The 24,074-nt window shown below is 39.7% G+C and overlaps 1 protein-coding gene and 1 long non-coding RNA gene across 3 annotated transcripts in view; one reads left to right on the top strand and one right to left on the bottom strand.

Moving 5' to 3' along the window:
- Nucleotides 1–22,881, top strand: part of kiaa1549lb (KIAA1549-like b) — a 119,899-nt gene extending 97,018 nt beyond the window's left edge. Inside the window, exons 17-23 of one of the 2 annotated variants that reach the window (XM_059506196.1) lie at nucleotides 8,731–8,857; nucleotides 17,555–17,932; nucleotides 18,063–18,160; nucleotides 19,329–19,465; nucleotides 19,714–19,865; nucleotides 20,175–20,249; nucleotides 21,065–21,203. In XM_059506196.1, coding sequence (XP_059362179.1) covers nucleotides 8,731–8,857; nucleotides 17,555–17,932; nucleotides 18,063–18,160; nucleotides 19,329–19,465; nucleotides 19,714–19,865; nucleotides 20,175–20,204 — 922 coding nt within the window. In that variant the 3' untranslated portion in view covers nucleotides 20,205–20,249; nucleotides 21,065–21,203. Of the gene's footprint in view, nucleotides 1–8,730; nucleotides 8,858–17,554; nucleotides 17,933–18,062; nucleotides 18,161–19,328; nucleotides 19,466–19,713; nucleotides 19,866–20,174; nucleotides 20,250–21,064 lie in introns of both variants that reach the window. The other variant, XM_059506195.1, reaches the window with a different exon arrangement.
- The window catches only part of LOC132101326 (uncharacterized), a 963,607-nt gene that overhangs the window by 394,226 nt on the left and 545,307 nt on the right, over nucleotides 1–24,074 (bottom strand). The gene's annotated exons all lie outside the window — the stretch shown is intronic.

Here is a 24,074-nt window from a genome sequence, read left to right on the forward strand (position 1 = left end):
ACAGAGAGGGCCTAAAGATCTCCTACTCTCCGCAGAGAGGTGATAGCAGAAAGGAGGTTTTAAGCGTAAGATGTCTGTCTGAAATATCTTGAATGGGTTCAAACGGGGGTTTTCACATTGCCTCTAACACCACAACCAAGTCCCACGGGGGAATACGGGACTGTACTGGAGGTCTCAGCCTCTGCGCACCGCAGAGGAAACGTGTAACTAGGGGGTGTCTTCCCAAAGACTGGCCATCGAGAAGGCCGCCACGTAAACCTTCAGCGTGGAGTGGGTCAACCCTGCAGAGAGCCTGGCCTGTAGAAACTCCAGAACTGTACCAACTGGGCAGTTTGCTGGGTCTAGCTGGCGGTCTCTGCACCATGAGGTGAAGAGTTTCCACCTCAGGGCGTACAGTTTCCTCGTTGAGGGAGCTCTGGATTGGAGGAGGGTCTCAACAACCTAGGTTGAGAGACCAGCTGCTAATAGTTGTGCCCCCTCAGGGGCCACACCCACAGCTTCCACAACTCCGGGCGAGGGTGAATTATCGTGCCCTGCGCCTGTGAGAGGAGGTCTGTCCTGATCTGTATCTCCCATGGAGAGCCGTCGAGGAGCGAGGTCTGCACTCGGCCCGGCCAGAACGGGGCTACTAACAACAGACGGACCCCGTCCCGGCGTACTCTCGCCAGAACTCCTGGGAGCAGAGCAATAGGGGGAAAGGTGTACAGACGAAGCCTCGGCCAGGTCTGTACCATAGCGTCCAGTCCCAGAGGAGCTGTATGAAATAGAGAGAACCAAAGGGGACATTGAGATGTCTCTTGAGTTGCAAAAAGGTTTACTTGAGCCCTGCCAAATATTCTCCCTATCTGCTTCACCACCTCTGGGTGAAGCCTCCATTCCCCGGGCCTCGGCCCCTGCCTCGACAGTATGTCTGCTCCCATATTTAGTTTCCCAGGAATATAAACTGTTCTTAATGAGAGGAGTTTGCTCTGGGACCACACCAGGATCTGGTGCGCCAGCTTGTACAAAGGGCACGAACGCAGACCTCCCTGGTGGTTGATGTAAGAGACCACCGATGTGTTGTCGGTGCGCACCAACACATGGTGACCCCTTAGGTCTGGGAGGAAGTGCTTCAGTGCACGATAAACTGCTAGCATTTCTAGACAATTGATATGCCATGTTAGATGGCGACCGCTCCACAGACCACGGGCAGGGTTGCCACTCATGACTGCACCCCAGCCGGTGAGAGATGCGTCCATCGCTAGTATTACACGGTGACAAGGAGCTCCCAGCACCGGGCCCTGATTCAAGAACCAAGGTTTCTTCCACATGTCTAAGGCACGGAGGCAGCGCCGCGTGACCTTGATAGTGCGAAGTAGATTGCCCTTCGGGGAAAATCCCTTGGTCTTGAGCCACCACTGTAGGGGTCTCATGTACAGCAGGCCAAGAGGTATCACGTTGGACGCAGCTGCCATCAGACCCAACAATCTCTGAAATTGTTTGACAGTAAGTGACTGGCTTTCTCTGACTCTCTCAACTGAGATGAGGATCGACTCGAGACGAAGCAGGGGACAATCGTGCCTGCATCGCGGTCGAATCCCATACTACGCCTAGATAGGTGTTTCTCTGAACCGGAGAAAGTACACTCTCCTTGGCGTTCAGTCTCAAACCCAGCTCCCCCATATGTGCGAGAACGACATCTTGATGCCGAGCCGCAACCTGCTCTGACTGATCTAAAATCAACCAATCGTCGATATAGCTGAGAATGCGGATGCCCTGCATGCGCAGGGGGACCAGAGCCGCGTCTACACATTTTGTGAACGTGCGGGGTGAGAGTGCAAGGCCGAAGGGAAGTACTTGATATTGGTAAGCTTCGCCCCCGAAAGCGAACCTCAGAAACTTCCTGTGTTGTGGAAGGATGGATATGTGGAAGTATGCATCTTTGAGATCTATTGTGACAAACCAGTCCTCGGACCTGATCTGAGCTACAAAATGCTTGATTGTGAGCATTTTGAACTTCAATCTCATAACTGAACAATTTAAGACCCTCAAGTCTATAATCGAATGCAACCCCCCATCCTTCTTTGGAACTATGAAATACCGGCTGTAAAATCTGGACTCCCTGTCTTGAGGAGGGACCACTTCGATGGCCTCCTTCTCTAATAGGGGTTTTCACTTCCTGTTCCATAACCAGACCCTGCCTGGGGCCGACTATCGTCGGGATGACCCCGTTGAATATTGGCGGCGCTGAGCCGAACTGAATACGGTAGCCTTTTTCTACTGTGTGCAGGACCCATTGAGATACATTTGGCAGTAGTTTCCATGCTGCTAAATAATCTACTAAGGGAATCAGTCTCTCGAGACTGACCTTTGGTGTAAGAGGCCCCCGCAGGGGCGGCAAGCGTCTCAGCCCCGCTACGCGCACGGGCGGAGGATGCTGAGACCGATGCTCGCTGGGGACCGCTGTGCCCTGGAACACTGGCAGGGTTGGCAGATCGGCCCCCCTGGGCTTTTGGCGTCAGGGTTTCTTGGTCGAGGACTTCTTAGCTTCTATGACTGCCCTAAGATCTTTAAGCTTAGAAGACCTCGGCCGAGAGCTGTTTCTGGGCCTCCCGATACGAGGAGCTAGGGTGCGGCTGGGGCATCTCCCGCCCAGATGCCCCGAGAGAGCGACGAGGGAGGAACTTATGGAACGCCGCTGCTTGTTTTCGGGCCTCCTGAAACCTGTCGATGACAGAATGGACTGCGTCGCCGAACAGGCCAGTCGGCTGAATCGGGGCGTCCATGAGGCAGACCCTGTCCCACTCTTTCATATCGGACAGGGTCAACCATAAGTGCCTTTCCGCGGCCACCATAGCTGCCATGGACCGCCCAATCACTCGGGCGGTCTCCTTGGTGGCGCGGAGGGAGAGATCAGCGGCCCTTCTTAGCTCTGAATTATCATGGGACTTGATCTCCTCTCCCTCATCTAGCTCTTTAAGCAGGTCGGCTTGGTACGCCTGTAACACCGCCATGGTGTGCAGACATGCACCAGCCTGACCTGTAGCCACGTACCCTTTGCCCACCAAAGCCGATGTTGTTCTGAGTGGCTTTGAGGGCAATGCCGGGCCTTCAGAGACGATGCCGCGCCGGGGGACAGATAGCTCGCGAGCGTCTGTTCCACCCGGGGCATCACTCTATAGTCGTGCTCTCCCCACCACGTTGCCATAGTAGTCAGACGAGGGGATGTAGAGGCGGGCTGAAAATGGGCATTTCCACGACCTGGCGATCTCATCATGCAGGTCAGGAAAGAATGGAAGGCCCCGGCTGGGAGGTGGCTGACTCGCGCGCAGGAAGCGTTCATCGAGCTTGCTTCGCTGCGGTTCGGTCGTTTTTTCAGAGGGCTACTCAATGCTTAGTTTGGCCACCGCGTGAGTAACCACCTCCAAGAGCTCCTCATATTGCTGCGAATGGGGTGGCGAATCCCTGTCGACAGACTCCACATCGACCTCCTCGGAGGAAGAGAGGCGGAGCATCGATCCCTCTCCCTGGGTGGAAGGAACAGCAGAGCGTGCTTCCGACTCCAGAGATTGGGCGCCGGATCTGGTGGAAGTGGAAGGAGATAGGGACTGGCCCATCTCCATTCCCTCCACCAAATCCACTTGTGAACCCCACGAGTGCAGCCGCCGTTCTGCCTCGGCAGAAGCAGGACCAGCACCGTGGGGAACACTGGCGAAGGCCCCCTCCTCGAAGAGGGCCCTCTGGGAACGAAGCAGCCACACCGACATATGCTCACAGTGCGGACAGTCGGCCCCCTCGAGAGCCGACTCAGCGTGCTTCGCTCCCAGGCAAACCATGCATAAGCTGTGTGTATCCCCACCCGTTATATATCGCGGGCAGGTAGGAACACACAACCTATAACGTGATTTGGAATCGCCTTCACTATGTTTTGATTTCGCCTTGCTCTTCGGCATGTCTAGGAGCTCTAACTGGACAGACAACAGTAAATAAGACTCACAAGACAAGCAAGTGACATTCACACACAGAGCGCTTGCTGAAAGACGCGAAGCTGACGCCAGCTGCGCGGCACGTGCTTTTATAGCTTCCTGGTCGCTTACGTCACCCCGCCTGTGACGTCACGCTCTTCCATTGGACTGATTACACACGATATTCAGAGTTGCTCACGCTAAGCGCGTTCCCCAAAGCGCATTTGACACAGATCGAGTTCCTGAAGAGAAACAGATATATTTTTTGAGATGGAAAAATGCAGTTTTACAAGTGCTAGAAATCTGGCTTTCAAAGGAAAGATTGCTTAGACAGTGTTTTAGGTTATTAAATGCAGAGTTTGTAGGTCCTATAATTAACACCTGTTTCTTCAGAATTTAGCAGTAAGAAATTACTCCTGATCCAGGTTTTTATATCGACTATGCATTCCATTCGTTTTTCAAATTTCTATGTTTCTCCAGGCCGCAAAGAAATATAGAGCTGAGTTTCATCAGCATAACAATAAAAGCTAACATGGTGCTTCCTGATGATACCTCCCAAGGGTAACATGTAAAGCATAAAAGTAAGGGCCCTAGTACTGAGTCTTGAGGTACTGCACTTGTGATCAATATGATAACTCTTCATTCACTGCAATGAATTGATGGTGGTCAGATATGTATGATTTGAACCATGCTATTGTACTTCCACTAATGCCAGCAAAGTTTTCTAGACTATTCAAGAGAATTTTGTGGTCAATAGTGTCTAACGCAGCACTAAGATCCAAAAGTACTAATAGAGAGATACAACCATGATCAGATGATAAGAGCAGTTGTGTTTTTTTTTTTTTTTTTTTTTTTTTTTTTGATGAGAGGCTTAAAAATGGCCAGTTTGAAGGTTTTGGGGAAATATCCTAATGAGAATGACAAATTAATAATAGTCAGAAGAGGATCTATGAGTTCTGGAAGTAACTATTTTAGGAGCTTAGATTGAATAGGGTCTAACATGCATGTTGTTGGTTCAAATGATTTAAGTTTATACAATTCTTCCTGTCATATAGTAGAGAATGAGTGGAACTGTTTCTCATGGGATCTATAGTGCACTATATGTGCACTATGTGCATCTGATGCGATACTGTAGCTGATGGATGCATGGTTACAATTTTATCTCTAATAGTATCAATCTTGGAAGTAAAGTAGTTCATAAAGTTGTTACTGCTTGTGCTGTTGGGAAATGTCAACACATGTTACTGATTTATTTTTAATTAATTTAGCCAATGTAATGACTAAATACCTGGGGTTATGTTTGTTTTCTTCTAAAAGAGAAGAGAAGTAATCAGATATAGCAGTTTTTAATGATTTTCTGTATAATAGGGTACTTTGCCGCCAAGCGATACAAAATACATCTAGGTTTGTTTTCCTCCAGCTGTGCTACATTTTCTGGGCTGCTCTCTTTAGGGTGCGAGTGTGGTCATTATACCATGGTGACAGACTGTATTCCTTATAGTGAGGGAAAGTTCGGATCATTTTACAGACTCAGACTTTTGAGTCTCATTCAGCAAAATGAACAAATCTTTTTTCGAGTCATTTCGTTCATTTTAGCAAAATGTAGTTAAAATGTTATGTGTTACTTCCCCAACACATCTAGTACTTACGCAAACATTGATCACACTACAAACAATACAAAACTAAAATGCTATAAGATACAGAAAAGATTAATTAATTTACCTGGGTCTTCAGTCTACAATTAGCTCACCTCACCTCTTGTCTGACAAGTCTTGGGGTTCAAGTCATTCCTTAATTACGTGACAGCCCCATACGCTAAACCAATGCAGTCTGAGCCGGAGAGAGAACTGATTAGTTCATCTCATGAGTCTTTCGGGTTGAGTCGTTCTTTAATCACGTGACAGCCCCATACGCTAAACCAATGCAGTCTGAGCCGGAAAGAGAATTGATTAGTTCATCTCATGAGTCTTTCGGGTGACTTAGCCCAGTCACAGCCAAAACTAGTCTAATCACATACCGGGGGAAAATGGCTATTAAAATCACTTTAAAAATGTATTCCGGATGGGGTAAAAACCTCCTTTCAGGGGGTTCCACTTTGTTCAAAATCACATTCCAGGAGGGTGGGGTTTTTGCTTCAACCTGCAGCAGAAATATAAAAGTAGACCAGTAGACTAAAACTGCTGACTTGGTAACACTCCTCTTCTCAGCATAAGCAAAAGCTCCACTCTTCATCAAAGTGGTAACCATGTTTAACTCAAACAGTTCTAATTGCACAAGCGTAATTGAACATTAAACACCATAGTCTCTCCCTTTTCTCATCTTGCTCAAAAACAAACCAAAAATAATACAAATGTATTATGTTCACCACAATACACATACTATAATTAAAACCCGGTCTTAAAGTTTAATTATTATTTAAAATGGCTTTAAAAATGTATATTGACTGAACTTAGTTGCACTTTGTGGATGGCTTTCTCTAACACAGGAACATTTGGCAAATGACGAAAATAATCAATATGCAGTGAGCTTTGTCGACTAGCTGTTAGCAATCATGAGCTTTGATGATGAAAACACTGTCTGCTCAAAAATGTCCGTTGTTCTTTTCCCAGGAGTTCAGAAGTAGACACAAAAGCCGCCTTCACAGACATGACTGGATCAGATATCCAGTACAGCTTCTGTCCAGTCTCATTAGCTGATAGAAATGCCCTCTCTTTGGAGTTTGGTCTCAGTTTAAATATTTAATTTCCTTTTTGGATCCATTGGCATTCTGTTAAATCTTGTGTAATTTGCTACCCATTGTAAAAAGAAGGAGTGCGTATATTTCTGCTGCTTTCAGCTTTCCATTTGATTAAACCGCAGTTGCTAGAGTAATTTCACTTAAAGCCTGTGAGAAAAACAAAGTGTCCCTCAGTGGTATCCTAATTATTTCTGTAAACTAATATTTATACCATGATGGCCTAAACAGCTACAATGGTTTAAACATTATGTCTTTAAGAAGTACAATAATTAACATGCGAAATATATATATACATAAAAAAGTCTATTGTTTATTAATGTAGTCTTTTGACAGTGTTGTAATTTGGTTGGCTGCAAGGTATCAGAATCTTGTGCCAAAAAAATAAATAAAATAAAAATAAAATGATTTATTAACTTCTTTTAAAAAGTCAATCCCTATAATAGTCATATGGACACTGATGATTTAAATCTATTTTACTGAGCATGAAAGGTCCTTTAAAGGTGGGGAAGGAGATTTTGGAAAGGCTAGCAATAGCAAGCTAGTTTTATAAGCAAGATCCCCACCCTCGCTACATAATCACTTATGAACGCACTCAGGCAGACCAGAGACTAACCTGCTACAGTACATGATGAGAGATGGCGTTGGTGGAGGATTGAATGCAATGCTGTCAGATTACTTCATGTCTCATTTGCCGCTGAGAAAACAATACAGTACAAAATGCATAATATCACAATAATAGCATCTTTCTTTCTCACTGGAATGTGCTGATGAAGCATCAAGTCTGTGCAAACAGGGTGCACAGAGGTATAAACTACATATTTGGTAGGCATGCATGACAGCCTATTGTAATGTTTGGACCGAGCATTTCGATTGGACAAACATTATATGGTCCTATGCCTTCCACAGATTATATGAATACATAAAAATAAAATTTTCACTTTTTAACTTAGTGATTGCTTTTGGGACTTAATACCAGCATACAAAAAAAAAAAAAAAATTGAACCAAATCCCGTACCCTGAACTTAACTTGATGGATTTTAAAAATTCATGATGACATTTATTTAAACTTTTACATCTCCAGTGACCTCTTAATAGCTATTTTTGGTGTGTTTTCTGTGTGAAAAAGCTAACCTCTGCTTTAAAATGATCTGCTGTCTAACTGGCTCATTGCATTGACACAGGACTCATGATGTAATCTGATGAAGTTGCCTACACAGCGGCTCAATCTTTGTGCTTATTAAAGTATTTCTTATCAGCTCCCAGATGATTTTTCTCAGAGCAGAGTTTTTCTTACTGTGAAGATCTTAAAAATGTGTATATTTTTTTTAGTTTTTTGTTAGAAAAATGTCTTCATATTTTATTTCATTGTAAATTCATCACACCAGAGCTGCATTACCTGGCCAAAAATTGGTATGTGATTGATGTTGCGATGACAAGTTTAACTTTGATATGATACAAATTTAAAGCTAGAACAGATTAAAACAGCAACTATTGGTCAATATGCTGAGGGCCCCTGCCATATCTTGACACCAGAGCATCATGGAGAGTTGGCTGTTTTAAAAAGGTTTATTTTATTAAACAATGTTTTTTTTTTATTTATTTATTTATTTTTTTTTTTTTTAGAACTGAGTCTATACTGAATAACTCATATTATTATATATTCATATAACTCCTATACTCATTACACTTAACGCATGTAACATATTTTCATGCTCTTACTTACTGGATAATCAATTACTTTATTAATATATTTTTAAAATATATAATCTAAATTTAATCAAAATGTAACCTTCTTTTTCTCTGAAGCAATGTTTCTTTTCTGATTACTGCATATGCAGCATGGAGCAATATGGCACTCTACTGAGCAGCCCAATAAATTAATAAAAAATATTGTGTAACATAAAAATCTATTTCAGTGGACATGGCAGACTCATACACGGACACATACATAGGCCTTACATAGTTATAGTTATGTGTTCCGATGTTACTGATGTTACTGTTCTAAACTCTGTATCTCTCTGTCTCTGTGTGTGTGTGTGATGGTTTCAGACCCTCTCAGTTGAGTCACCCCACAAATCGCAGCAGACAGTCTCTAAACAGTCCTGGAGGAACAGAGATGGATCTTCTGGTCATGAGAGAGAGACCCAGAAAAGGGATCCGTAACAGTGGCTATGATGTGAGTGTTGTTAATGAAAAGCTGCATAAAACATTAGCAAAAATGGGAAGGCCTCAAAAACCCAGCTTGCAGAGCATGGTGTCGGGAACAGCAAGGTTATGGCTTTGGATAAAAGCATCTGCCAGATGCTTAGAAATATAACACAGGACAGTTAAAAATGATTTTGTGAGGCATTAGCTACCTGTAATTGGGTCGAGTTTTGGTTGGGTTGTGTTATGCTTGGTTAGTTGCTGCTGCTAGTCTACTCAGGATTTTTTTTTTTATTATTATTATTTTATTTATTTATTTTAACAAAAACAAGTGCAGGTCATTTGGAAGAATAATCATAAGTTCATCATGATGGAAACAGAAGCACAATGGTTTGGTTTGCAAATGTCCATAAAGAATGGATTCAATGTTGACCACCTCTTATTTCTTTACTGTAAATACATAAATAAAGCTTCTAAGCAAGAAGCTTACATGTGACATTAACAGCGCAAAGTCAGTGGCACACATGCATTCGTGTTTTAGATCTTATTAAATGAAATTCACATGCTGACTATGTACAACTCTCAGCAATTTTAAGCATGCTTACATTTGAAATGGCTTATCTATTTTCAACATAAAAATAATTACTTTCAGAGTGAGTGAAAAACTCTCCTCTTTACGCATGCAGTATTAAAAAAAGCACATAGTTTTGTCTGTGTCTATATTTTATAAGTCATACTCTTGTGGGTTCAACTCTTTTCATCTGTGCTCCTGTATGTAATGTGGATTCTGACTCTGTGTGAGAAATATCTTTAATTCTATTGATTGGAGTGGGAATTAGTTGCTGTTGGCTAAATTACTGCAGATCTTCATATTAATGCTATAAGAAGGATTGTTTTATGTGGTACACTGCACCACATCATTTGTACAAGTACTTCACATCTCACATTTGATGCACAGGAAGGAAGAAAGAAACAGACTGTGTCCTGTGTGAAACCTGTGTGAACATACTTTTTAAGTAAACCATCATAAGAATTTTAGATTAGCTTCACCATCTAATGATCCAGTTTATAGAATTCCAGTAGCAGATTTCCAAAGAGGCCCAAATTCCCCTGATGTATATAATGACTGGATTGTTCATACTGCATTCTAAAAAGAAGATATTGTTAAATAAAGTCATTATTTTTCTTTTCTTTGTGCACAAAACATATTCTCGTAGCTTCATGAAATTAAGGCTGAACCATTGATGCCACATGGACTATTTTAATGATGTCCTTATTACTTTTCTGGGCCTTGAACATGGTAGTTCTGTTGCTGTCTATGCAGGGTCAGAAAGCTCTTGGATATCATCAAAAATATCTTAATTCATGTCCTGAAGATGAACGAAGATCTTGTGGAATGGCACGAGAGTAATTAATGACAGAAATATTTTGCGGATGTCATCCGTCTTTTGTTTATCATGTTAATCTGATATTCGCTACTTTAATGAACATAGTACTTAACTTTTCAATACGCAGGGGAAGTTCCCAAAATTAAACTAATAACTACTTATTGTTGACTCTTTATGTGATGTTTTATCATTAAAATTGTAAAATTCCCAGTTAATTCAACAGAATATTTTATGGTGGCGTGATGGCTTCACTTTTGTGACATCAAGGAAGAATGCGGACGTTCACTGAACCCGTTCATATTTTCGCTGAACGCTGAACTAAACGAATCACTTTTCATACAATGAACGTGAACGAGAGCGGCGCTCACTCCGGCAGGAATGAACAGAACGCGCAGTTCACGTTCACGCTCATTTGAAAAGTCAGGTTTTACAAGGGCTTAATTTGAGCCGGAACATGTTCCGTCACCTCCGACATTGGATCCAGCACCTCCTGTGTCACTAAAATTAATTGCCTAAATGAAAAAAAAAATTACTGTTTGTGTAGTGTTCAATGTTTGTGACACATGACTTGCGCGCTTGTTGTACTAGTTGAGATTGATGTTAGCCTCGATCGTTTCACGCAGGGGGAAAATGTCAAAAAGACAGGAAAGTTTGCTTAACTTTTTCAAATACGCTGGACAGTCAGATCCCAAACAAGCAAAAATCGCCTAGTATCGATATCTTGTTATTTCGACATAATAAGGGGACATTCTAATCTGCATTAAGCCACATTAAGCGTTCTTATAATGGTTTTCTATGGGAGGAAAATGCTTAACCGTTCATATTATGGGCTCATCTGATATTTTGTACATAGTATAGCCTATTTGTTAGGATTTTAGTATCATAATTATTAGGCTAATAAATGCACGCACAATTATCCGTGAACTTGATTTGAACAAATGCCTTTCAACTTGTGTGTGCAAAATTCAGAATTAAATTAATGTGCATTAATTTACATTATTTAAGGGGTAAATATATTCTCTATCTCAACATTATTTTTCTCCTGGCTATAATAATTGTCTCTTGTTTATTGGTACAATAATTTTGATTAGTTTTGGAGTGGCAGTGATTTGCAGCTGGTAATGGATGGTAAAGAGGTTCTATTGAGTAAGATAGTGGCCTATCTTAAAAAGAATTTAACAAATGAACGTGAACTAGTTCGTTTTTAGATATGTGAACTTAGTTCATTTAAAAAAAAAATGAACTATGAACATGAACTATTTCATTATCATCTCTGTGAACTGAACTTTGAGCTAGTTCTTTTTAAGTATGAACTGGCACAACACTGCCCACTTCAATAGCAGCAAAAGGATTTTACAATACAATATGAACACAATAAGTACATTGTACTTATTTTTTTATGTAAGTACATAGTAGTTAAGGCCAACTAATATAAAGTGGGACCGAATGCTCAAATGGGGCAAGTTTTCTACAAACTTTGGTAACTAGTTTATTACTCATATTGTAAAGTCAAATGCATTTCTATAGCACTGAAATGTATCATCAATTTGTGTACTCACAATGTTTATATAACGAAATTAACAATACATGCAAATTGCAATATATATAACTTCAAAGGACAGTTGATCATCCTTGCAGTGGAAAACCATGTATAACCATGTGTCCCACTCAAATGTGTTTGGGAAGTTGCAAGTGTCTTGGTAGAACTTTAGGGAAACATCTGCATCAAATGGCAATTCTGGTGCAGTTTACAACGATGAGATGCAATGTAGTGTCCACACAAAATAGTAATGTCCCCCATCTTCAGGGACTCATTATCCCATTTCTGTATGTCAAATAACGTTAAACCTATGCACTAATTTGAGACAGTATAAAGCTGAATATCATTGGGGATGAAAAATGACTCCATGTTTCCTGACAATGTTGCCCAGGGGATGATTATACAATGAAAGAAGCAGGGGGCCGAATACTGATGCCTGTGGAACTTGTGTGTGATCTGACATATCTTCATTAACACAAATAAACTGATAGTGATTAAGGTACAGTAGGATCTTAATCGTGCTAGAGCCTGCCCACAAATGGTGACACCTATGTCCTATGCTATCTGCTGGAATGGCACTCTCTCGTGTACGCGTGTATGACAGTTAGTGGTAGCTAGAGATTAGTTTTAAAAGTGGATGTTTTTTCTTACACAAATGCATTGGTTTGCTTCAGAAGGCCTTCATTAACTCACCAGAGCCATGTGGAGTGCTTTTTATGATGGTTGGATGCACTTTATGGGACTTCAGAATCTGAACACCTATTTACTGCCATTATAAAGCTTACCCAGGAATTATAATATAACTCAGATTGTATTTGTCTGAAAGTCATATAAATATGATGGCTTTAGGATGAGTACATAAAGGGGAGTACATAAGGGGACTATCTCTTTAACCCTACCGTACCTAAACTTAACTGCTGTGAGGGAATATCAGGATCTGTCATAGCTTTGTTCTTTGTCATTCTGGCTACTAAATAAGTTTGGCTTAATTTCTTGGATATATGCTGTTTTTGGAGCTTTCAGACCCTCTCTATAGGTGGAGACAATATCCTTCCATGCCTCTCAAAATAAAATTGTACTTTAACACCAGATGTGATACCATTTAAAGTGTACAAATAGCTTCTGGCACAGCATTCATTTACAGCATTCACAACTGAAAAGGACACTTTACCATTAGTGATTAAAGATGCTGGGACTCAGGACTCTCACCATTGTCACCAGTTATTCATCAGTTACTGTCTCTCCCTTTCAATACTTACCTGTTCAGTTCAAGTGTTGTTTCAATAAATACCTGCAAACTCTCTCTCTCTCTCTCTCTCTCTTTCTCTGAGTCTGGTGTATTCCAGACAAATGGATTGTGGGAGAGGAAAAAGAGAGAAAAAGACAAAATAAACAGATTCATCTGGTTGGTGGGTTATTGCAGTCTTTAATCACTGCAGCTCTTTCTCATTGGGCCTGTGCACCACAGAGGTCTGATAAATAAACAAACCTCCCACATTTTTAAGACAACCAGGATTGAATTAGAATAGACTGTACACCGTTTATTTCTGCTATTATGTTGTGTTTTATGAGTATTTGTTTGTTTTCGATAGAAAGAGACACATGAGAGACTCATAATTGCATAAGCAATTTGGAAGATAATTAGCATTTGTTGTGTCTTCATTTTACCAGCACAGAATTCACTTGTTTCAATGAAAACTCATGGGTCAGGTTATGAACATAATTTTGGGATGGACAGGAAAAGTACCTGATTCACAAAGAATCTCAAAATGGTAGGGCTGTTGTTTGAACAGGCAGTGTGCAGGTGTAGCTTATCAAAATAAATCTTGTCACGTCATTCATTCATTCATTCATTCATTTTAATCTTGATAGTTTTACCTGCGGATTGCTGAAAAACCATTGACATTTTATAAGACATTTTATGTTAAAACTGTCTTAATTTACTGACCCTCTTGTTATTCTAAACCATTCTACTTCCATACAAAAACAAAAGGAGTTAATCTCCTTTTTTTCATCTCCAGCAAACTGAAAATTAATTTCATCTTAACTCAGAAAACCAGTACTTACTGAGTTATATGTACAAAACTCTATGTATACTATACAGTATGTTTAAGATGTTATCATTTAGCTTACATATTTTCTTTCTTTCTTTCTTTCTTTCTTTCTTTCTTTCTTTCTTTCTTTCTTCTGTTGTATTTAGAATATTTGTTGTCTTGTATCTATTTAAATTGCTGTAAGAACAGGTTGGAGTGATTGTAAACATTTTTTTTTTTCTTGACTTGTCTTTGCTGTGTGTTCTGGCCTGTCAGACTTGACTAATCATTTCAAAATCTTGGCAGGATTGTGGTAGTATCACAGAACATCACAGAACAGCACTGAAATTTCCTGTATGTCTTGTTTGCTTGTTTTTTCCCTCTAGAGCTGAAATTGTGTTAGTTCCATAATGTTGCAGCTGATAATATTTTTTGATAAGCCAAAAGGAATCATTAAAATAATTACAATTGTCATCATTTATTTCCCATTATATGCTCCTAAACCTGTATGCCCTCCTGTATTATTATGATTATTATGATTATTATTATTATTATTATTATATATATACAGTGTTCCTGTAGCTCAGTTGGTAGAGCATTGTACTATCAAGCGCAAGGTTGGGGGTTCAATTCCCCGGGAACACATGATAGGTAAAAATTGATAGCCTGAATGCACGTCTGCTAAATGCATACATTTAAATTAAAATTTTATTTATTTATTTATTTATTTATTTATTTATTTATGTTTTATTTTTTTTATTTTTTTCAGTGCAACGCAAAAGGAGATAAAATGTTGATCTTCTCAATATGGTGAACAGGGTCTGCCAAACAACTAAAACGGCATAAACCATTATAAAAGTAGTTCATACAATTCAAATGCTATAGTGTTCTGAAGTGTTCTGAAGCCATAGTTTTCTTTTTCCATCAGGTCTCAAATTTTAATCATGCTTTTGCATTAAGATACTAGACTTGGTTCACTGACAAAAGCACTTCACATCTGCATCCAATCCCGGCCAGTGGAAACAATCTCTTGTCTGTTGCAACGTGTTGAATATGCTGAGGTGACCCGTCAACGGGTGCGAATGTGCCAACTCCATCTCCGTCTCTGTCTTGGTCCGGGGCATGACTAATAACATATTTTCCTCCCACCGCCACTGGGCAACGCAACTGCCAAACTCAAACTGTGGTTTCGTGCATTGACTGGCACTGAGCCAGAAACAGATGTGCACTGCTCTTGTCATATTATCACATCTATGCAGTGTTCTTAACCACATAATGCATATTTTAGGTTTCAGACATTTAAATACACACAAGTACTAGTAAAACCATACATTTAGAGTTTGAAAATGTTTTATTCTTATCAGATACACATTGCGTAAGTAACTATAAGGTTCGCTCTATTCTTCCCCCAATTTACCGGACACTTATTACTTGAGAAACTGATGAATTCATGTGCTGTAAATCCAACTGACAGGACTCTCTGCACTGCAGCATGAACAAACATGGCAGAGCCCATCTCACATTACAGATCACGATCAAGATCATTTAGAAAGGTTTTTAAACGCCAAACATACTCATTTACACATATTTGTGAATCGGAATATCAGATTGCTCAGGACCTGGTATGCAAATTTGTGAATATTTTAAATAATAAAGGAAAAACAAAATAAAAATGACCCATCTGTCATACATTGTTTTCATGTCTGCGGTGTGTCACGTGACAAGCCTGGCACGTCGCCATGGAAACAGTAAGGGGAACATTCTAAAAAAACTCACTCTGGGGGGACTGATAGAATATTTTAAACTCACCGAATACACATTAGCAGTGCTATCATGACACTCATCCTACCGTTCACTTTCCATAGCTAGTAGAGCTGATTGGCGGCTGTGCCCAAAGTCTGCAGCGATTCTCTGGATACTCTTCCTAAGAGCACCGGAACTGGGAAATCTTTTACGATCCCACCTCTAGCGGTCAGATTCCCAGTTTTACTGCAATGGTCACATGCCGCATAGACATGCATCTTGTATCTCCATAGACACAGGTGATAGGAATAGCGTTCTTTCCTTTTGGCCAGGGTCGTACCTTTCTAGGCTGCACTAATGTAACAGAGCTGCCTGAGTCCAGAATCACCTTAATGTACCTGCCATCAATCTGAACAGTCCGCTATGGGGCTCTGTGGGGAATAGTGTGGTAAACAATGGAGCCGACCAGCAAGGCGCATGCTCTTGGTAATGGTGGTTCCTTTTGTATGGGCTCGTCCACTGGGCCAGGGGCTCCTGGTCTGCTCACTGGATGGAAGGTGCCCTTCGGAGGTTGCTGTGCCATGATCACCCTCTGGGGCTAGGGAACCACTCTCTCTCCAGCATCCTGGGCAAAAGATTACTCAACGAGTTCCACAGCCATTACCAAATCTGGCCGACTGACGGGATTGCACATGCTCACCAGCTTCTGATAACAGCGCGGGAGTGTGCAGACAGCGATCACCGTTTTCTCTACTATCTAAGTGGTGGTTTGGTCGCCCGCTAATAACCCGAGGCGGATGAGGTGAGTAAGCTGGATAGCCTGAGGCTGGACGGGCTCGTTCATTGTACATCCACTGGTGAAATTGCTGGGCTGTGCAGACCAGAGACAGGCTAATCCTGGCCAGGATTTTGCCCTTCAGTGCTTCATAATCCTCATCCTGCGGGGCTGTAGTGAGAAATACGCCTGCTGGCCTCCCTTGTCAGGAAAAGTGCAAGCAGTTGGGCCCATTGTTCCCTCTCCCAATCCTGTCTTTGGGCAATAGCTTCAAACATAAGGAGATGCACCTCGATATAATCCAGGTCACTGAGCTTGGTGAGAAGCTGATGTGACTACGTGCGGGCATGCGGTAGAGGTACTGTATGTGGGCGGCCGCACCCCGCAGCTGTTTGACCACCTGCTCAGTTCTCTCCTGCCTCACGGTAAGCTGCTCAGTGAACTGTTGCTGTCGTACAGTGATCTCGGTGAGCTGACGGATGATTTCCTTCATCTCAAAGCTCAAAGGATGCTATCTCAGGGATGTGTAAGATAGAGAAAGTGGTTCTCTGTAGGCGATTAGAAAACACAATTCAAACCTCTTTTTTTTTACTTCTGTCTCTAATCACTCCTTATTTGCTCTCATTCTCCACCACTGTGGCAGGATGAGTGATAACAGACAACACAAGTTGGTATTGGCAGAAAAAAAACAAATCCCCAGAGGGTGATTTATTGAGCTCATAAATGCAATACTGTGTGGGTGCAGGAATGCTAATGTGCGCTGGTGCTGAGAGGTCGGTGTGCATAGGTGCTGTGCTCCAAAATGTGCGTTGTGTCCGCGTGAGAGCAGACGTGCCAATCGTCAGTTGCTGGACTCTGTAATCACAAGGAAACAACAGCATTAGAGGCGCTTGTGGAGTTTTTGCTCACCCTTGCTTCCGACGTGCACGCTTATATACAGTACGCGTCTCCTCATTTGCCACAGGTGTAGGCAATCAGCACGTGCTTCGAGTTGATTGCAGTGCTCGTGCGATTTCCACGGCAATGCTGAACCCGCACAGGTAGGCTCGCCATAAGATTTATTGTATTGTAAACAACAACATGGACATTTTCCAACAAATGAAATAAATTTTGGGATGACTTAAGTAACAGATGAAGGACTTACCATTATTGTGTAAACCAATTTTTTTTTTTTGAGCATCACAATTTAGACTTAGAGTTTGTAATACTGTATATGTGCATTTGTTTCTTTGTTCTATGTCTGTTGCAGACTGAGCCAGAGATTATTGAAGAGACTGATGTTGACCGACTGGTGGGCCGCCATTATTTTGGCTGTGGTCGACAAATCAAAGGTCAATCTGAGACATCAACACTGAGTTCCCAGCCTTCCATAGATGAGGTTCGCCAGCAGATGCATCTGCTGCTAGAAGAAGCCTTTAGTCTAGCTTCAGCTGGTCACTCCACTTCCAGCAGACACCATCACTCCCACCATCAGCATCCATCACTGGGTCCCTTTGGGTTAGGTCCAGTCATCCCGTACTCAGAGGTGGTGACCAGTGCACCAGGCATTACAAGTCAAGGGCAGGGAGGCCTACAGTGGGTGCCAGCCTATAGACCAGACCCTTACCAGTGCAGCCTGGCCAAACAGGTACAGTTATAGTTCTGATCTATATATATATATATATATATATATATATATATATACATGCATTGATATGTCAGAAATAATCTTTCTTGCTAAAAGATTCTATATGCTAATAAGCAAATTTATCAAAAAGGCATTCAGGTTCACTCAGCTTCCTGAAATGGCTCTTGGGTCACCTCCACCCCCTGTCCCACCAAGAACAGGCCCTCCTCCTGAGTCATCACTGCAGCGGTCAGAAAATATCCACATTCTTAGATTTTTGTTCTGGTAGTGTCCAATGCACACGTTTATACAGAACTTATTAAACAAATATTTCCCATAATTTACTATCGTTTCAAACCCAACTGACTTTCTGTCTTCCGTGGCACACAAGAGGATGTTGACAATACAAACAAGACAAATAAATGTGGAAAAAGCTATACAAAACATAATAATAATAATAATAATAATAATAATAATAATAAATAAATAAAAGACAGAAAAATTACAAGTAAAGTAGTACATATGACCTGTGTTCAATATTCTACAATCTTCTGAAAGTTTGTCATGGAATCATTATTTAATTAAAAAGAAAACATGTTTGCTTAATATTCGAGTTCTGTATTTATGTCAATCATGGTGTCATTTGTTGTTATAACTTATCTCACTCAAAAATTTGGTCTATTCCAAATACAAAATACCAAGATATATAGGTTACCGTATACCGCAAATCAGCCAGAAAATACAGAGATATACATTTTTGCTCATATTGCCCAGCCCTATACAGAAGTGTACTGGAGTTAAAATGAAAGTGTACTGGAGTTTTCTTCTTTTTATTTATTTATTTTTTTTAAATAGCATAAACAAAAAAAATAAATAAAATAAAATAAATAAAAATAAAATAAATAAATTGCAAAAATTTACTAAACTGTTACGGTAAACAGTAAAAAAGTGTAAAAAGTAAAACTGTTTACTCCCACTCCAACACCACAATCCCGCTTCACCTGCACGCCTGACCACCCGCCACAAAAAAATAAATAAATAAATTCCAAGGTTGGCAGGTCTGCAATGCTTTAGATTTATAGGGTTATTTGTACTGATTTTCCTTTATGGAGCTTGACAGCATCAGTAGTTATTCAGTGACACAAAAAAAAACAGACAGGACATTATGCTCAGCATTTCTAGACAAAGTCAAATGGGTTTGGAACAACATGAGGGTAAATAATGAATGATTTTGGGTGAAATATTCCTTTCAAATGCAAAATTTGTCATATTGAGGTTTATTTCAGTACTAAATTCAGAAATTTATTTTTAAGTTTAGGGCATATATATATAAGGCAGCATATTGACTTTACTAGTAAATCAATACTGTCACCTGGTGGTGAAACCATGTCAATGCATATATAAAATGGTTTTTCAGGTCATCTTCTGATCTTGATCCGAAGGATCATTGCTCTGAGTCGTCAGTGCCGCGTCAGCATGACAGCGTCCCCTACAAACCAAAAGCCAGGGCGCCACTCCCACCTGTCACTACTGAGCCCATTCCCAACCACTCAGGTTAGTGTGCGTGATTATATGGGTTTATGCAGGTCTATGTACACTAGTTTGTGTCTGTCTAGGACCATTGATGGCACATGTAGGATACTGCATTCTACTAGGCTACATTACACATTAAACAGATACACTTCTCCAGTTGTGTTTTTGTTTTTTTGCAAAGTGAGTGACATTTTATAATTAGAGTATTATCATAGACAATGCATATATTGCCCACCACTACAAAACTCTCATCCTTTTTTGTCCCACAGGAAACCCCATGACAGCAGTGTACGCCATCCCAGCCTCTCGTCCAGGATACACAGGATATTTCATCTCCACGCCACCCTCCTCCTACCACAGCCCATCCTGGATGTCTTATCCCCCTGAACCTGAGGATGTGCCTCCTCAGTGGGCCGAATCTGTAAGAATGAAGTTATCATACAGTCCTTTATCATGTGTATAATTCTGCTTCACAAACTGGGTTGCATCCGAAGACCCCAATGTTACAGTGCATGCACCATTAAAACAATTTAATGTGGCATAAACCTCATGGACTGCAACCAAGGGAAGCAGAACTGGTCTGTCACATGTGCCTCTATAAATTGTTCTGAATTTAGGGGGCATTCTGTCAGATCATGTGACCTGCCTTCGGGTACAAGGCTCGTCGTTTTGGATTGTCCTTCTTATCCCTGTTTGTGTGTGCCTGCATTCACACGGTGTCTTTTTGCAGAACCAGTGTCATTTAGAAACCATTTGCTGAACTGAATTTATCGGTGACGTTGAGTGGAAACAACAAATTCCCAGGGTAGATGAGCACATTTCTTCAAATGAAACACTTTTCTTTTTCTTTCTTTCTTTTCTCTGTAATGAGCAGGGTTGTGTGCCATTCAGAATTAAATTGTGAATACCTAATGAATTTCCTTCTTTTTGTTTGATGTTTATATTTATTTTCATGAATTAGATAATAATTTGTTGTGCATTTTTCATTGCCACTTGGCAAAATTAAAACAGTCAAATATTTTGATAGTTTTGCTTTTAGTTCAAATAAATAAGTCTAATGATTATTAGGGGAAATGCATTCTACATATCAGGAAATAAATATGCATAACTTGTCAAGATTAATGATTAAATTAATTTATTAATTAATCAAGTAAGGTGGACTAATGTGTTGGTCTAATGAGTGTTGTGTGACTGTTGAATATCATTGAATGGCAATTTAGTACATAAATCATCTTGTGGGGTGGCCAATTAAATTCCAATTTACACTCAAAAGGGAGTCTTTTTTCTAAAATTCTGAATTATGCCCAACCCTGGTGACAAGGTGACCCTTGTTCAAAGTGTTTATGATTTCATAATTCATAGTTTAATGAAAATGATCGCATCACACAATTCAAACTTGTTTGAATGGAGTGTCACTAATTTTACTTTGAAGTATATCCTTAAGATTTTCGTTTTCCTTAACGTGAGTGTCGTCCTTGTGCATTTGTCTGTTGGTTCCCTTTTTAACTGTAGAAATTGGTCAACTGCAGCACAGATCAAGACTCACTAGAAATAACAATACACCCTAGCTGACTTGTTTGAGAGCAGGCCATGTTGAATGCTACTTGTTTTCTCTTTCAGATGCCCCTACCAGGCTACGCAGAGGCCTTTCCTCATCCACATTATCCTCAGGGCAGCCCTCTCCTGTGGCACCACCGCCAGGCTATTCAGGGAGGTCTAGACAATCCACCCTCCTCCTCCACTGCAGTGTCCCAGCAGAGTCTAGCAGAGCCCAGAGATCCGATCGGCCCTGACACCCCCCTCAGTAGCCTTTCCACTTCAGCCCTAGTCAAAGCCATCCGTGATGAAGTGGCCAAACTGGCCAAGAAGCAAGCAGACATGTTTGAGTTCCAGGTGTAGAACATTCTGGTAGAACATTCCATGAATTCACCAGCTGCACTGGGAATGAATAGTATAATACATTTACAATTTCTGATTTCACTGGATTAAGTCATATTTCACTGGATACTTTTTTTTTTCCTTTCAGTGAAACACCTGCTTGCTTTTTAATACAGTTTTTGTGTGGTTCTTTTTGCCATTGTACTATAACATCAATATGTAATTAAACATTTTCTTTATTGTAGTGTAACAATAATATGTATTTAAAGTTTTTATTTAATGGGACAATATGGAAATCTACAGTTTTCTCGTTTTAGCTGTGTTGTATTTTATGAAACCTGGCATGGTAATTAAAGTCCACCTAAAATTAAAAATTCATGTCATTAATTACACACCCTCTTGTTGTTCAAAAACCATAATGAAGCATAAATTAAGATATTTTTTATATGCTCCTTTGTACATCCATTGAATGTCCAGTCACCCAACATTACCAAGCTTTAAAAAGTTCATAAATACATGGTAAAAGAAACCCGTATTAATCCAAATCTCTGAAGAGACGCTTAAGAGGACGCTATATATTAAGAACATATTTAATTTATGCTTTTGTTAACATATGAGCAGTTATCAGTGCACATTCATATAGCACACATGCACAAGCACATTAAAGCTTCTTCAAGAGTTGGTAAGGTTACTCACATTTCACTAGTTAAGCAAGTACTGTACGTTTGACAAAAATGACGATAGTATATTATTATCTTCAATTGTGTTCTAAAGACAAGCAAAAGTATTGGTTTTGTAACAATGTTAAGGTATACAAATTAATTGTGAATATTATTATTATTTTTTTTTCTCGACTAAGTAGAAACACACTGAACAGTTTTTAAACAACTAACAGTCATTTCCAAAGCTCGATAAGTCAAGACAACTGGGTGCAATTTATAATGAAATACAATTCATAGCAATAAATTCACATATGGTTTTGTGCCTGCAGAAGCTCTAAGATTTAAATTTAAACACATTTGTTTTTTTGTTAACTGAAAGTGATGCTACATGTTGGACACTTCCCATGTAGATATCCTTGTGTGGGCATTAGTAGGGTGAACTAACAGTTTAATACTACATCCTATTGAGCAGTTTGTGCATCTATGCTGGCTACAGGACCTGCCCAGAAACCTTAGTGGCACCCCTGCCTTCACAGTCTTGTTTTCATTCATGTAAAATTAAAAATGTCTTCGACTCTGACAAAGGCCCATGGCAGCAATCTTTTTAACTTTTAAGTGCTTAATTCATTTACATATTCAACAGAAGGAATGTGTTATGCTTTAATAGCTTGAGATGTAACAATATACCCTGTAAAATTGTTCTGTTAAAGGTGCTAATATATGTGTACTGCTTCGTCATTGGTGGAGTGAAATATAAAAGAGCTTTATGATGATCACATGAATGAGTCACATTATTTAAAATAAATAAATAAATTAAGTAGACACATCTGCTTTATATCCATATGCCAACACAATTTACTTTAGATCAACGTTTGATTAGTTTATTAGTCAGTTATGCATAGATCAAAATTACACATAAATTATTTTACTTTAAGTCTGACATGCACTTTCGCATGCAGTTTTTGAAAAAGTACAGATAAGTTACTGATAATAACTGTAACATCTCAAAGATGATCCAGTATTTTCATTGCCAACTTGACTCACGTCATCTTCCAAAATAAAACTATTAATTTTAGCAATTAACTATTCACTAGCTTGAGCATGCTGTGTGTACCATGAAGTGGCTAATGAAAACAGAAGTGTTGATGGTTTTTGTGATTTACTTGTATGTAAATTGAGTTTTATAAAATGTATGTACTGTATAAGCAGTTTGCCCTGAAGGGGCAACAGTAATGCATCATACTTGTATAACCTACATTTTAATAACTAGGGTTTTTTTATTTATTTATTTATTTATTACATATAATCCCTACATTCTCTTCCAAACTTTTCTTCAACTGAAAACATTTAAATGTTTAAAATGTGGTCCATTTAGTAACATATAATAATGTAAAAACACTGTAATGTCTTATTATTGTTAACATTTATTTATTTGTAATAATTGTTCAGAGGCAGCTTGAAAAAGTAATATACAGTTTACTTACATGACTTAAACACACAAATGTAAAAAATACTATATAAACAGTAAAAATTAACTTTGAAATATGGCGATTGCTATCGGCTGCATGAAGTTACTATATTCCCAATAAGATCTGGTGATTACACTCAAATCCTTTGCACATGCCATTGTCATTTATCATTATTATTATTATTTATTTATTTATTTATTTCCATATGTTTAGTTTGTTGATATAAGTATAAAACCAATATATTGACGTTAATTTTCATTTTTTAACCACATATCTAATAAAGCACTATCAAAAAGTGTGTTTGAGCCATTTTCAACAAGACATTTTGCAATAAAAGGTAACAGAATGAAAAAGTTTCTCGTTTGTTGAACTTTTTAAACAATTTTATTTTGTTTCCTACATGGCTTAGACCAGTGGTTCTCACCACCATGCTGAACACAGTTTTAAAAAATAATAACTTTCAGTTTTACAATTTATTTTAGGTTTTACATTAATTTAAAAATGTACTAAACAAATATAAGCTATAATGTTTTTTATGTAATATATATATATATATTTTCATACTGTATATTATTTTAAGACACAAGCAGACATGTACTCAAGTTATTAACGTTACGCATT

The sequence above is a fragment of the Carassius carassius genome, chromosome 23 (assembly GCF_963082965.1).
Source record: "Carassius carassius chromosome 23, fCarCar2.1, whole genome shotgun sequence".
Classification (NCBI taxonomy): Eukaryota; Metazoa; Chordata; class Actinopteri; order Cypriniformes; family Cyprinidae; genus Carassius; species Carassius carassius.